The sequence below is a fragment of the Schistocerca gregaria genome, chromosome 4 (assembly GCF_023897955.1).
Source record: "Schistocerca gregaria isolate iqSchGreg1 chromosome 4, iqSchGreg1.2, whole genome shotgun sequence".
In the NCBI taxonomy this organism is placed as follows: domain Eukaryota; kingdom Metazoa; phylum Arthropoda; class Insecta; order Orthoptera; family Acrididae; genus Schistocerca; species Schistocerca gregaria.
The window spans coordinates 273,114,578-273,130,609 of NC_064923.1; the positions used below are offsets into that span (position 1 = coordinate 273,114,578).

Below are 16,032 nucleotides of genomic sequence, written 5' to 3' on the forward strand. Positions count from 1 at the left end.
TACTCCCACCTTGAACTACTACTGTCCACCACCTTTACAACAACCTCCAAACCTCCCTTATGTTCCTTCATAGCTGTCAAACCATGTCTTGCAGAGAAACTACATTTACCCTACACTCCAAAACTACCTCCCATAACCACACAAAATCCAGAACCTTAACAGACCCGAAGCTCAAACATGAACCTTTCCTTCAAAAGCCTTAGCCTCGCAAAAAAATCAGTCCTTTACAAAGGCCTCATCTTTTGGCCTCATCTTTTGCCACAATCCCAAACTCAATCATGTACGACTTGTTAAAGACCTTCTCTACTTCTCCGAGTCCCTACAGCAGAAACACTTTCTCACCACCAACCCTACCCATCAGACTCAACCACAGACCAATGCTGAATCCTGCCTGACTCAGTTCACTCCTCCATCCAACTGTGATCCACCCCCACTGCCCCCAAATCACCCACTGTTAATTTTTCAGAATTTCTTAACCTCAAACCTTGCCTAACCATCATTCCCCAAATCCCTCAACATGCAAATTAACCTTACATCCACAGAAAGAACTGCACTCCACCACCTACAAACTGATCCTCACCATATAATTCTACCTGCCGACAAAGGCCCCACCACTGTTGTTTTGAGCCATAAAGATTACCTGGCGAGGTCTCCACCAACAAACCCTGCCAGAGTGAAACCATTCCAGGAATCTAGCAGGATCTCCAGTTTCTCCTCAAATCCTCAGACCCATCCCAGAACCTCTCCCCAGAGCCCATCTCTCTCCTCAGCCCTGCCATTCCCCACACTCCTACATTATACGTACGTACTTCCTAAATTCCATACATCCAACCACCCACAACACCCCATTGTGGCCAGTTACTGTGTCCCCACTGTGAGAATCTCTGCTCTCATAGACTAACACCTTCTGCCTATTACCCACAACATACTCTCCTACATAAAAGATACCAACCAATTCCTCCATCAAAACTCCACGGTTCCTGTTCCTTTACCACACAGAGCCCTGCTCATCACTATTGATGCCACCTCTCTTTACACTAACATCCCTAATGCCTATGGCCTTACTATTATTGAACACTACCTTTCTCAATGCCCAAAGGATTCCAAATTTCCTTCCTAGTTGCCATAACTAACTATATCCTCACCCACAATTGTTTCTCGTTTAAAGGCATTATCTACAAACAAATCCGCTCAGCTCCATCCTATGACAACCAATCCATGGGCCGTCTACAGTAATCCTTTCTGAACACCCAGAATCCCAAACCCCTCACCCGGTTCAGATTTATTGATGACATCTTTGTGATGTGGATCAGGAGTGAGGATGCCCTATCCCCATTTCTCAAGAAACCCAATATCTTTCCTCCCATTCGCTTCACCTGGTGCTACTCACCATAACAAGCCACCTTCCTCGGTGTTGGCCTTCACCTCAAAGAAGGCTATATTGGTACGTCTGTCAATTTCAAACTTACCAACAACCAACAGTACCTCCACTTTGACAGCTGCCACTCATTCCATACTAAGAAGCCCCTTCCATACAGCCTAGCATCCCGTGGCCGTTGCGTCTGTAGTGAAGAGCGTTTCCTCTCAAAATATACCTGGGATAACACTGAGGCCTTTGCAGACTGTAATGACCCTCCCAACCTTGTACAAAAACAAATCTCCCAAACCTAACCTTTCCAGTCACCCATTGCCACCCAAAGTCCCACCATCTAGTTACGGAGAAGCATTCACCTGGTGACTCAGTACCGCCCAGGACTGGAGCAACTGAATTACATTCTCTGGCAGGGTTTCGACTACCTCTTACTGTGACCTGAAATGAGAAATGTGCTGCCAACTATCCTTCCCACCCTTTCCACAGTGGTAATCTGCCGCCCACCATACCTACACAATATCCTCACCCATCCCTAAACTATCTCTGCTCCCAACCCCTTGCCTCATGGCTCATGTCCCTGTAATAGATCTAGATGCAAGACCTGTCCCATACATCCTCTCACCACTTAATCCCGTCCGGTCACAAACATTACCTACCCATCATTGGCAGGGCTACCTGTGAAACCAGTCAAGTGATCTAAGCTAAACTGCAACCACTGTGCTGCATTCTACATAAGCATGACAACCAACAAGCTGTCTGTCCGCATGAATGACCACTGACAAACTGTGGACAAGAAAACTACTGGACCACCCTGTTGCTGAGCACGCTGCCCACCAAGACATCCTTCATTTCAATTACTGCTTCACAGCCTGTGCCATCTGGATCCTTCCCACCAACACCAACTTTTCTGACCTGCTCAGGTGGAAACTCTCCCTGCAATATATCCTACGTTCCCATAACCCTTGTGGTCTCAACCTTCATTGGTCATTGTCTTTACCCATATAGCCCCTTCCCTGTTCCCATTCCAGCACTACACAGCCCTCTACATTCCATCAATTTTCTCCTTTTCTGCAAACCCCCTCCGTCCTCTCCCCTGCCCGCCGTCTAACCTCCAACTGCACCTAGCTGCCATAACCTCTCTCCATCTTGTCCCTGCTGCTCCCACTAGCAGAATGTTACCATCCCTCACCCTTACCCTGCTAGCCCTTTCCCTTTTTGCCCCAGCCTTCTGCTTACACCCACATGGTTGCCCCTCCCATCATGTGCTGCAGCTCACAGTCTGACTTCAGCTGCCAGAGACTGTGGTCATGTGTGTGTGAATTTTGTTTGTTTGTGTGTGTGTGTGTGTGCGTGTGTTGTCTATTTTCAACAAAAGCTCACTTTCTGAGTTTTTTTGTTGTCCCTATGTGTGACAGCATCTCCACTACATGCCAAGTAGAAACTATCTTTTTCACAATATTATTACATTCCACCCTGAATTTTCCATTGTTTAATATATGACATTAATATTTGATTACATATTCTGCCTGAAAACAGATATATTTTCAGGCAAAGCTATGAGGAAACAAAGTTCTGGGGTCTGACTATTTAGTTTATGTGCTTTATGACACTTAAAACAGCAGCAAATGATATGACTCTCTCAATGAAACATTATTTAGAATTATTACACAAAGTGTATGCAGTTGTCCAGAATCATCTATTAATATCAAGTGCTCTGCTGTTTGAAAATACTCCTGGACATCAACATTCCTACAGACGCCAGAGTAATATCATGGAGCATCTGGCTGCAGACATAATTTCCAACAAACACTGAGGAAGAGGAGATCTGAATTATTTCTTTGGTGATTCTCTGTGGAACTCTGAGAAGGCACTTGCCAAAGAGTTTCTATGAGAATAGTAGACTTTTTAGATGTAAACTCAAATACAGCTAACACGACACACCAAATCTTGATTTGATTATGTCAGTCCATAACGCTTACCCTAATAAGAAGTAATTCATATGAAAAACTCTGGCTGCAACTGTAACAAATTTAGAGCAGACTATTTTAGAAAGTACACTGGAATTTGTACACCACAATTGATTTGGCAATGGAAGCATCATCTTGTGATCAAATTATTTCTGTAAGTTCTGCAGAATATTTTATGGTTTGCAAAGTGAGACTAAATTGCAAGGAGAAGGTTAGTACTGTTTATCCTCCCATTATTAAAAAGTTTGATTGCTGATGACATTATTCATAATCAAATAATAAACAGAAAAATATTTTTTTTAAATACAAGGTACTTGTGTGATATGTATGGACTTACTTTATTGTAGTTATATACTATATTATTTCCCATGGGACATTTCCACTGCATAGCATTACAATGTATTCCACTGTTAGTTCTGTCAGTTTCTACATGTTGGTAACAGGTGAAAGATATTTGGCAATGCTACAAGATTGTGTGTAGATAGTAACAGTTCAATTAAATTTTGAAAATGACCATCTCAAGTTTTATCACAACCACTTCCCAAGTACACAACAAAGGCTATTTGTATAGGCTACATTTGTAAACTAACAGTACTGCTTTAGCATCTTGTGACCTTTTCCCATGTGGACAGATAGAGGAACATTGACATAAACCGAAAACCACAGATAAATTGAAAGCAACAATCACATCTGTGCTCACAAATATTTCACGAGACATACCAAAAGTATCAGTTTTAAGTGTACCATATCAATTAGTAAAGTATGTTGCAAATGAAGAGGGTTAATCTGGAAATTACGCTGCAGTTAAATCTGACTTCAAGGTCTACTGTTTATGGTGATTTTATAGACTTATCTGCTGCAGATGAATTGGTTCATTATTTTATATTATGTAAACTGTATAACACGACTAAGGATTAAAAGATGACTCAAGTGCTGGAAACCTTCTTCAGAATTACAAGTTGTCAAATTTCTAGGTCAGAGTATTCAATGGAGAAAACAAAAGAACGGCCTGCCACAAGACAGTGTTCTTCCCCCAGTTCTCTTCAAATGAATGGCCAGACCCTCCCAGGTAATACCAGAAATTTTATATATGTGGATGATCAAGCTATTGCCACTCAGCTAACCCACTTTGAGATGGGAAAAGAAAATCTGGCAGAAGCTCTATCTGAACTAAGTGACTACTATATAGAAAACCAACTGAAACCTAACCCATCTAAAACTTAGGTATGTCCCTTCCATCCAAAGAACAAGCAGGCTTCAAGGAAACTGCAAGTACTTGAGAGGACATTCAGTTAGACCAGTGACCAACACCTAAGTATTTAAGTGTAAAAATGTATCACACCCTCACTTACAAAAAGCACTGCATATATGCCAAAAAGAAAGTGTCTGCTAGAGGTAACATTACTCTGCAAATTTACTGGAACCAACTGGGTACACAACCATGAGACAATGAGAACTAACACCTTGGATCCATGCTATCCTGCCACAGAGTATGCATGGCCTGTTTGGCACAGATCCAGTTATGCTAAACAAATTGACACTTCTCTGTATGAACAACATTGGGGTTTTGAGACAAACACCGAGTTATAAAGTTTACTGTTTGACAGGAATAGCTCCACCAGATATTAGAAGAGAAGCTGCATCCAAACTGCTCGACAGGAATAGCTCCAACAGATGTTAGAAGGGAAGTTGCATCCGTGAACTTGCCTCATATGCACTGCTACTGTGTACAGATATTGACCTACCCACCAATGACTGAGACCTAGTAGTAGTTTGTTTCACACAATTCAATATATCAATAAACCTCCTAAGACTGCAAGGTTAAGATTATAGAGGATGAGAACACTGTCTACCTGGGAATCATTAAACAGACTTTGTACTGGTGTTTGCAGATCCAAAATGAGAATGTTAAAGTGGGGTTCTCCTAGCCCATCTAGGCTCTGCGAATGTGGCGAAGATGAAATCATGGCCCACTTCATAAACTGTAGTAAAAGCTCTTTTGAATGCACATTGAAGGACTTGATGGCAGTGACAATGAATGTCAACGATTTAGCAAAATTCTGGCCAGACACTATTTTATATGTTTTGTCATTAAGTACCATTACATAATGCAATTTGTATTTTTATCATTGTTTGCTTCAGATGCATTAATAACTTCCATAATATTTTACATCTGTTTTCTTGGATTTTGTGTAAATTCTGGTGGGGAAAGTCATATCCAAATTTGGTTTGTAAAGCTCTGACTTGTAGTGTTCAACTTTTTCTTTACACGTGTATCCACTACTCTACTTTCAATGTATAAATGAAGGTTTGTACAGCCCACAAAGAAATTGCTGTAACAATACATGTTACTGATAGATGGCTTATGAAATAAAAACATATGTAAGTAATGTAGGAACGGAAAGCAGCAATCTCAAAGCAAATATTCTGTATGTATAAACTAAATAAACTAATAGCAATCCTAATCACAAATACACAATATCTATGTCAAAGGTTTATTTGTTCAGTTTTCCATGATTTTCGGCACCAAGTTAAGCTCATAGGACAAAATATTAGTCACCTCCACAGAAAAGCAAACTGGTCGCTTTGGACTGCTGTAGATGATGATGAAGGGTGTGTACCAAGAGGTCATTTGACTCACTGTTGTTGACATAATACATGACAGTGGTGTGTCAGTTGCACGGAATCAATGCAATAAAATGTGTCAACTTGGATATGTGACATAATGGCAGGCAAGCTATCATGTTTGGACATGCCCATAACCCTATTGTAATTAAACATGCTTGATTTGTTGTTGTATCAACACAGACTACCCATCTGTCTATGAGAAATGCTGTACCACTCACAGATATGCGACATGGCATAAGAACTGTGGTTGTAAACAGACAAAGATGAGTATCATGCCTTGTGAATGACAGTGGGTTTTAAATATGACAGGGATTACTGCTGACAGTGATTGTAGGTCTGCCTCAACCAGTTTCTGAGTGAACACTGAAGGGGGCTGCATGCAATGAACATTTGAGGTGGGTGCCATTTTGCACAGTGTGACATACACTGAGGTGACAAAAGTCATGAGATAGCAATACGCAAATATACAAATAGTGGGAGTATGGTATACACAAGGTATAAAGGGGCTGTCATTCGTACTAAGGAGATTTGTGTGGAAATGTGTCCGACGCAATTACAGCCACATAACTGGAATTAACAGTCTTTGAACATATAATAATAGCTGGAGCTAGGCACATGGGGCATTCCATTTTGGAAATCATTAAGGAATTCAATATTCTGAGCTCCACAGTGTCAAGAGTGTGCAAAGAATACCAGACTTTAGGCATTACTTCTCACAATGGACAACACAGTGGCTCACAGACTTCACTTAATGACTGAGAGCAGCAGCATTTGCATAGAGTTGGCAGCGCTCACACATAAACAACACTGCATGAAATAATCGCAGAAATCAATGTGGGACACATGATGAATGTGATTCGCAGGACTTTGTGGTGAAATTTGGTGTTAATGGGCTATGGCAGCAGACAATCAATGTAAGAGCCTTTGATAACAGCACAACATTGCCTGCAGCACGTCTCCTGGGCTTGTGACCACATTGGATGGACCCTAGGTGACTAGAAAACTGTGGCCTGGTCAGACGAGTCCTGATCTTATTTGGTCGGAGCAGATGGTACGGTTCGAGTGTGACACAGACCCCAGGAAGACGTGGACCCAAGTTGTCAGCAAGGCACTGTTCAAGCTAGTGGTGGCTTCACAATGGTGTGGGCTGTGTTTAAATAGAATGGACTGGGTCCTCTGGTCCAATTGAACTGATCACTGGCTGAAATGGTTATGTTCGGCTACTTGGAGGCAATTTGCAGCCATTCACGGACTTCATGTTCCCAAACAATGACGGAATTTTCACGGATGACAATGTGTCATGTCACCAGGCCACAATTACTCTTGATTGGTTTGTAGAGAGCAGTCTCGACAATTTGTGTGAATGTTTGATGACTCAGATCTCCCGACAAGAATCTCATCAAACATAATCAAGAGGTCAGTTCATACACAAAATCCTGAACTGGCAACACTTTCAATTTCGGCTGTAGAGGCAGCACACCTCAATATTTCTGCAGAGGACTTCCAATGACTTGTTGAGTCTATGCCATGTTGGGTTGGTGCACTAAGTCAAGCAAAAGGAGGCCCACATGATATTAGGAACTATCCCATGACAGCAGTGTAAAGCTATTTGTCTTCAATGGGCCTAAGAACACAAAAACTAGACAGCAGCTGACTGGAGGCATGTAGCATGGTCCCATGAGTTACAAAATTTCATTTAGGTTACGATTAATCTTTGCTACAATGTTTAAGTTGTTATAAATTGTGAGAGATTAGGAGCTGTCATCAGACAACCCTTTTTTTTTGGGGGGGGGGGGGGGGGCATGCTCAAGTGTAGACTGACATTTGTGCTGCAGCATGGAAATTTATTAAATAAAGGAAAACTGATTAATACTGAAAGACACACCTGTCTTAAGATAACATTTTGTCAGTATTGGTGGCGTTTAAGTCTTAAGTTAATAAATGTGTGTTATTTGTATCATAGCTCTGTCTGTATGTTTTAATCTCCCAGTACAGCCCAAGAACTTATATTCACAGCTAAATAAATTACATGAGGCAGTTACCACTGTAAGACAATGGTGTCTTACATACTCTTATGGTTATTGTCCATGTCAAACTTCTTATTAACTTTAAACCCCCACCCCCCCGAGTAATCAATGCCCTTTCTCTCTCAATGTTAATCAACCAAATCATGATTTTTATTTTTTATCTACATAATAAATCACCTTTCATTTAGGGCAAAAATGAGGAGAAAGTTCAGGGAAAGGTCAAGTATTCACGATTAATCCCATACAAAGAGGCTATTTCAGTTACAGGTGGGAATTTACATTTGTTGGGAATTTATTAATTTTAATGGAACATTTCAATGTTCTAACTACTTTTAGTGCTAAATGGGTAACAGATATAAAAATGCATGTGTATACATGCACACACGCACACACACACACACACACACACACACACACACACACACACACACACACACAAATTTGTATACAGTTATATGAAAAGATTTTAATTGCAAGAAATACAAGTTTAGAGGTAGTCAGCTGCCACAAAATAGACACAGTACTTTTCTGAATTTATAGAACACTAGATCTGAATTGACTACAATGGAGAGTACTTAGTGGGAAAATAAATCGTTTAATAATGCCAAATCTCTAAGGAACTATGACTTACAAACTGTAATCTGGAAAAAAAGCATACCTATGCTTTATTACTGACTGTCATATGTATATATTATAATTCTTGTGTGACACTAATTATTAGAAGATGTATGTTGCTGGATTTTAAAGAATAGCTGTTGACAGATAAAGTCATTTACTAAGAGGTGCAGTCTTGTCGCACCTTTTAAGACTTCTGTATTGCCCTGGGTGTGTGATGATCCTGCTTGTCTTTATTTCCACAAATTCAGTCTTCTGTAATTCTTTTAGGTCTTTTATCTCAGTATCTGTTTTCACACAGTCCATTTCTGCACAGTACAGAAGGCTATGATTTTTCAGTTTTGACTGGAAAGCCACACAAAACTCTGCTTTCTCATTAATGGGCTGCTCTATATCTGGGCAGCCTCCAGGACGTGCTGAAAAATATATCCACAATTTATGGAAAAATCTAAGTGACAGCTATCTTAAACAACTAACAGAAATTTATTACATATGAGAACAGGGCATTAAATAAAAGGGGTGCACTTTGTAGCTACAACTTATATGGATATCACCGTAATACTTAAGAGCCTGGGATAATAAGGCCGTACTCTGACTCAGTAATCTCAATAGAGGAGCAAAGAACATCATGTATGTATATAAAATAAATGAATGGCTTAAGATTTGCATCTACAAGGGTGGTTTGATCAGTCTGATAAAAAAAAAAGCAAGAAAAATTTCTCGACATAGTGTCCTTTGAGGGGTAAACATTTGGTCCAGCAATCCTCCAGCTTTTTTCATCCCACTTGAAAAATAGGTCGTGCCAAACTCTGCAAAATAAGTCGTTGACTGCAACTATCACTTCCTCATTTGATGAAAAGTTCTCCCCAGCAAAACAAAGTTTCAAATCAGGAAATAGAAAGAAATCACTTGGGGTTAAGTTTAATGAACAGGGTGGATGAGGAACCAATTCAAAGCCCAATTCATTCACTTTCGCCATTGTTAGCACTGATGTGCGGTATGGTGCATTATCCTGGTGGAAGAGCACTTTTTTGTGCACCAGCTTTGGTCTTTTTTCTGCCAATGCAAGTTTCAAACAATCCAACAATGAAGCATAGTTGTGCCTTTTTCTAAGAAATCTATGATGAAAATTTCTCAGGAACCCCAAAAAACAGTGGCCATCACCCTACGAACTCACAAAATGGTCTTTGCTTCTTAGATGCAGCTTCACCAGCCTTTGTGCATTGTTTTGGTAGCTGTTTTGACTCAACATTCACAAATCAGCATAAAAACTCTTGCATACTGTCACTAAACAGTGTCAGGCATTGTACTGAGAAGTTGTGCCAGGTGCTCTTTTGGTTGACTGTGAGCAATCGCAGTACCCACCTTGCACCCAGTTTCTTCATGCAGGATATTCTTCCGTGCAGAATATTATGCTCATTTGAGATTCCTGCAGTCTCGGGAACCTCAAGAATTTTTATTTGACAGTCTTGCATTACCATATCATGGATTTTGTCAATGGTTTCCTGTGTGGCGACATCAACTGGTTGGCTAGAGCACACTTTGTCTTCAGTGCTTGACAGTGCAGAGTCCATGTGAACTTCATCCAATTCTGTTTTGAGTTGCGCGACAGTCCAAACCTTCAAACGAATACGTTTGATAACGGCATGAAACTCAGTTTTCTCCATTTTAAATGGCAGCCTTCATACTGAACATTGTTGAAATTCTTTATACAATCTTTGGAATAATCAAGATCACCAACCATGAAGGCAAAACAGAAATGTTCCCTTCTATCGTGGAAATTTACCAGACTTATCAAACCATCCTCTTATAGCCAAGTTAAATTCTGTTTGTCTTGTAATGTCCTTTTTTCCAGTCTTCATTCTTTGAACAGGTGAGTCAGTCTCACCCATTGTTCTGAGTAAACTGCCAAACCTGTGCTTACTCTCTGCCTGAGGATGGAGTTGTTGTTGTTGTTGTTGTTGTCTTCAGCACTGAGACTGGTTTGATGCATCTCTCCATGCTACTCTATCCTGTGCAAGCTTCTTCATCTCCCAGTACCTACTGTACCCTACATCCTTCTGAATCTGCTTAGTGTATTCATCTCTTGGTCTCCCTCTATGATTTTTACCCTCCACACTGCCCTCCAGTACTATATTGGTGATCCCTTGATGCCTCAGTACATGTCCTACCAACCAATCCCTTCTTCTAGTCAAGTTGTGCCACAAACTTCTCTTCTCCCCATTTCTATTCAATACCTCCTCATTATTTACTTGACATACCCATCTAATCTTCAGCATTCTTCTGTAGTACCACATTTCAAAAGCTTCTATTCTCTTCTTGTCCAAACTGTTCATCACCCACGTTTCACTTCCATACGTGGCCACACTCCACACAAATACTTTCAGAAACTACTTCCTGACGCTTAAATCTATACTCTATGTTAACAAATTTCTCTTCTTCAGAAACGCTTTCCTTGCCATTGCCAGTCTACATTTTATATCCTCTCAACTTCAACCATCATCAGTTATTTTGCTCCCCAAATAGCAAAACTCCTTTACTACTTTAAGTATCTCATTTCCTAATCTAATTCCCTTAGCATCACCAGACTTAATTCAACTACATTCCATTTTCCTCGTTTTGCTTTGTTGATGTTCATCTTATAGCCTCCTTTCAAGACACTGTCCATTCCATTCAACTGCTCTTCCAAGTCCTTTGTTGTTTCTGACAGAATTACAAACCTCAAAGTTTTTATTTCTTCTCCATGGATTTTAATTCCAACTCTGAATTTTTCTTTTGTTTCCTTTACTGCTTGCTCAATATACAGATTGAATAACACCAGGGAGAGGCTACAACCCTGTCTCACTCCCTTCCCAACCAATGCTTCCCTTTCATGTCCCTCGACTCTTATAACTGCCATCTGGTTTCTGTACAAATTGTAAATAGCCTTTCGCTCCCTGTATTTTACCCATGCCATCTTCAGAATTTGAAAGAGAGTATTCCAGTCAACATTGTCAAAAGCTTTCTCTAAGTCTACAAATGCTAGAAACATAGGTTTGCCTTTCCTTAATCCATCTTCTAATATAAGTCGTAGGGTCAGTATTGCCTCACGTGTTCCAACATTTCTACAGAATCCAAACTGATCTTCCCCGAGGTCAGCTTCTACCAGTTATTCCATTCGTCTGTAAAGAATTCACATAAGTATTTTGGAGCTGTGACTTATTAAACTGATAGTTCGGTAATTTTCAAACATGTCAACACCTGCTTTCTTTTGGATTGGAATTATTATATTCTTCTTGAAGTCTGAGGGTATTTCGCCTGTCTCAAACATCTTGCTCACCAGATGGTAGAGAGTTGTCAGACTGGCTATCCCAAGGCTGTCAGTAGTTCTAATGGAATGTTGTCTACTCCCGGGGCCTTGTTTCGACTCAGGTCTTTCAGTGCTTTGTCAAACTCTTCACGCAGTATCATATCTCCCATTTCATCTTCATCTACATCCTCTTCCATTTCCATAATATTGTCCTCAAGTATATCGCCTTTATATAGACCCTCTATACACTCCTTCCTTCTTTCTGCTTTCCCTTCTTTGCTTAGAACTGGGTTTCCATCTGAGCTCTTGATATTCATACAAGTGGCTCTCTTTTCTCCAAAGGTCTCTTTAATTTTCCTGTAGGCACTATCTATCTTACCCCTAGTGAGATAAGCCTCTACATCCTTACATTTGTCCTCTAGCCATCCCCGCTTAGCCATTTTGCACTTCCTGTCGATCTCATTTTTGAGACGTTTGTATTTATTTTTGCCTGCTTCATTTACTGCATTTTTATATTTTCTCCTTTCATCAATTAAATTCAATATTTCTTCTGTTGCCCAAGGATTTCTATTAGCCCTCATCTTTTTACTTACTTGATCCTCTGCTGCTTTCACTACTTCACCCCTCAAAGCTAACCATTCTTCCTGTACTGTATTTCTTTCCCCCATTCCTGTCAATTTTTCCCTTATGCTCACCCTGAAACTCTCTACAACCTCTGGTTGTGTCAGTTTATCTAGATCCCATCTCCTTAAATTCCCACTTTTTTGCAGTTTCTTCAGTTTTAATCTACAGTTCATCACCAATAGATTGTGGTCAGGGTCCACATCTGCCCCTGGAAATACCTTACAATTTAAAACCTGGTTCCTAAATCTCAGTCTTACCATTATATAATCTATCTGATACCTTTTAGTATCTCCAGGCTTCTTCCATGTATACAACCTTCTTTCATGATTCTTGAACCACGTGTTAGCTATGATTAAGTTATGCTCTGTGCAAAATTCTACCAGGTGCCTTCCTCTTTCATTTCTTACCCCCAATCCACATTCACCTGCTATGTTTCCTTCTCCTCCTTTTCCTACTATCGAATTCCAGTCAAACATGACTTAAATTTTCGTTTCCCTTCACTATCTGAATAATTTGTTTTATCTCATCATACATTTCATTGATTTCTTTGTCATCTGCAGAGCTAGTTGGCGTATAAACTTTTACTACTTTAGAAGGCGTGGGCTTCGTGTCTGTCTTGGCCACAATTATGCGTTCACTATGCTGTTCATAGTAGCTTACCCACACTCCTATTTTTTATTCATTATTAAACCTACTCCTGCATTACCCTTTTTTTATTTTGTATTTATAACCCTGTATTCACCTGACCAAAAGTCTTGTTCTTCCTGCCACCGAACTTCACTAATTCTCACTATATCTAACTTTAACCTTTCCATTTCCCTTTTTAAATTTTCTAAACCTACCTGCCCAATTAAGGGATCTGATATATCACGCTCCGATCCATAGAATGCCAGTTTTCTTTCTCCTGATAACGACATCCTCTTTAGTAGTCCCCACCCGGAGATCCGAATGGGGGACTAGGAAAGCTGCATGCCCTCGGGAAAAATTACGGCTGTAGTTTCCCCTTGCTTTCAGCCGTTCGCAGAACCAGCACAGCAAGACCATTTTAGTTAGTGTTACAAGGCCAGATCAGTCAATCATCCAGACTGTTGCCCCTGCAGCTACTGAAAAGGCTGCTGCCCCTCTTCAGGAACCACACATTTATCTGGCCTCTCAACAGATACCCCTCCATTGTGGTTGCACCTACGGTATGGCTATCTGTATCGCTGAGGCACGCAAGCCTCCCCACCAATGGCAAGGTCCATGGTTCATGAGGAGGAGGATTGAACTAATAGTTCCAAAAGTAACAAATAGTCTTCCACTTTTATATGTGTCTTACTGGCAGTACTGGAATTTTACCTCCTAAATTTAAACGTATCATATAACTTTTTACAATTTTATAGCCTATCCATTAGACTCCATTCAGTCACAAGAGTTCTCTCTTGCCCTAACACTGGTTGTCTATCAAATAGTCTGCATAAATCACTAATAAACTTTAGTTTCTGATTAGTGGTAGTGTTTTACCATGCAGAATGGCCACTAACAATGAATAATTATGAACTGGGGCAATTTGTCATAATGTAGAAAGCATTTAAAGTTAAACACTGGTGCAATTATGTTTTGAATGTACTTTTAGTGTTATATAACTACAAAACAAGCAGCAGTAGCACCAGCAGCAGCAGCTGTAGTAATAGTAGTAGTAGTAGTAGTAGTAGTAGTAGTAGTGGTGGTGGTGGTGGTGGTGGTGTGAAACTTTGCAACAGACTGAAGTTGTATGCCAGACTGAAACAGAAACCGTTGGCTTTTGTGGTCAATGGTTCTTACCCAAACAGTAATCTGGACACACTTCACAATCAGAATCACAATTGCAATCTCCACTATGTCTCTTACATTCCAAACTCTACAAAGGCTCCCTTTCATTTAGCAGACACTCCACCACATAGTGAAAGATTCAAACTGGAACAACTGTTGGACTGTAGCTGAGCTATTCTAGGCTACTGCGTTTAAATGAGGAGAAATTTACACAGGAGAACTTCTATGCAGTCTGGAAAGTAGGAGAGTTTTAAGTTTTGCATTTAAGAAATCGTTCATGCAGGCAAAACATGCAAACGTACCATTGTTTGACCATCACACACACTCTTGCATGGAGGACATAGTAATAAGCATCACTGGTGTGGAGAAACAACTGAAAGAGTTGAAAACAACAAGTAGTCAGGTTCTGATGCAATCTCAATTCACTTTTACAAAGAGTACTCCACAGCACTGGCCTCTTTCTTAGCTTGCATTTACCGCAAATTTCTCACCCAGTGCAAAGTCCCAAGTGACCATAAAAGCACAGGTGACTCCTGTATAGAAGAAGGTTAAAAGAATAGACCCACAAAATTACAGACCAACATCGTTAACATCAGTATGCTGCAGAATCCTTGAACACATTCTAGTTTGAATGTAATAAATTTCCTTAAGAGGGAAAGGCTTCTGTCCACAGCCAGCATGGGTTTAGAAAGTGTCACTCATGCAAAACTCAGCGTGTTTTTTTCTCACATGAGATCCTGCAAACCATAGATGAAGGGCAACAGGCAGATCCCATATTTGTAGATTTCTGTAAAGGATTTGACATGATGGCACACTGTCTATTGTTAATCAAGGCAAAAACTTACAGAATAGTTTCCCAGGTATGTGAATGGCACAAATACTTCTTAAGTAACAGAACCCAGTCGTCCCCCCCCCCCCCCCCCCCCTGCAGAAAGCAGTAAGTTGTTCTCAGAGGAATGTTCATCAGAGACAAGGATATTGTCTGCCGTGCCCCAGGGAAGTGGGGCAGATCGCTGTTATTCTCTACGTACATAAACGATCTGGTGGCCAGGGTAAGCAGCAAGCAGCAGTCTGTGGTTGATCGCCCATGATGCTACGGTGTATGCGAAGGTGTAGTCATTGAGTGACTGCAGGAGGATACAAAATGACAGTCTCTAAAAATAAGTTATTTGTTATGAACCAGGTATGTCAGGCAGCAATAACTTATTTGAGGCCTAACTGCAGCTAGTAATTAAAGTGCTATAACACATTAAAACAGTAAATATTGCTTGCTTTGAGAACAAAATAAGAAAAGCTACTGCATTCTACAGTCTCTGCTGTCTTTCCATAAGTAAAGAAGATGGTAAGTGCAAGATTAAAGTACACTTAATGATACAATGTTTCTTCATGATTTGGAACACACTAAGGCACATGAACACTCTCTTTTACACAGCACAATAAAATGTAGCAGTCACAAGGATATTCATAAACTCATGGTAGTCAATGAATTTTCACCTGTTGCCATATGTTGCTCAAATTTTCTGCCCCATGCCATACATTTCTTCTGATGTTCAGAGGCCTGCAAACGCTGTCTTTTTGCATGTTCTGTTTCAAAAGCACACAGATAAATTGTACCTTTCCACTTTGTTGCACATATTATCCAGTCATCTCTTGTCTCATAAGGTGTACAAATTAGCATAGTAAGAAGACCACGGAAGCATACAAAATCTGTGCGTAGCC

At 40.4% G+C, this 16,032-nt stretch overlaps 1 protein-coding gene across 2 annotated transcripts in view; it reads right to left on the reverse strand.

Annotated features, from left to right (window-relative positions):
* The window catches only part of LOC126365998 (decapping and exoribonuclease protein-like), a 40,971-nt gene that overhangs the window by 13,219 nt on the left and 11,720 nt on the right, over positions 1 to 16,032 (reverse strand). For both annotated transcript variants that reach the window (XM_050008823.1, XM_050008824.1), the window contains 2 exons: positions 15,808 to 16,031; positions 8,794 to 9,025 (listed from right to left, as the gene is read on the reverse strand). In XM_050008823.1, the coding sequence (XP_049864780.1) occupies positions 8,794 to 9,025; positions 15,808 to 16,031 (456 nt within the window). The remainder of the gene's footprint in view (positions 1 to 8,793; positions 9,026 to 15,807; position 16,032) is intronic.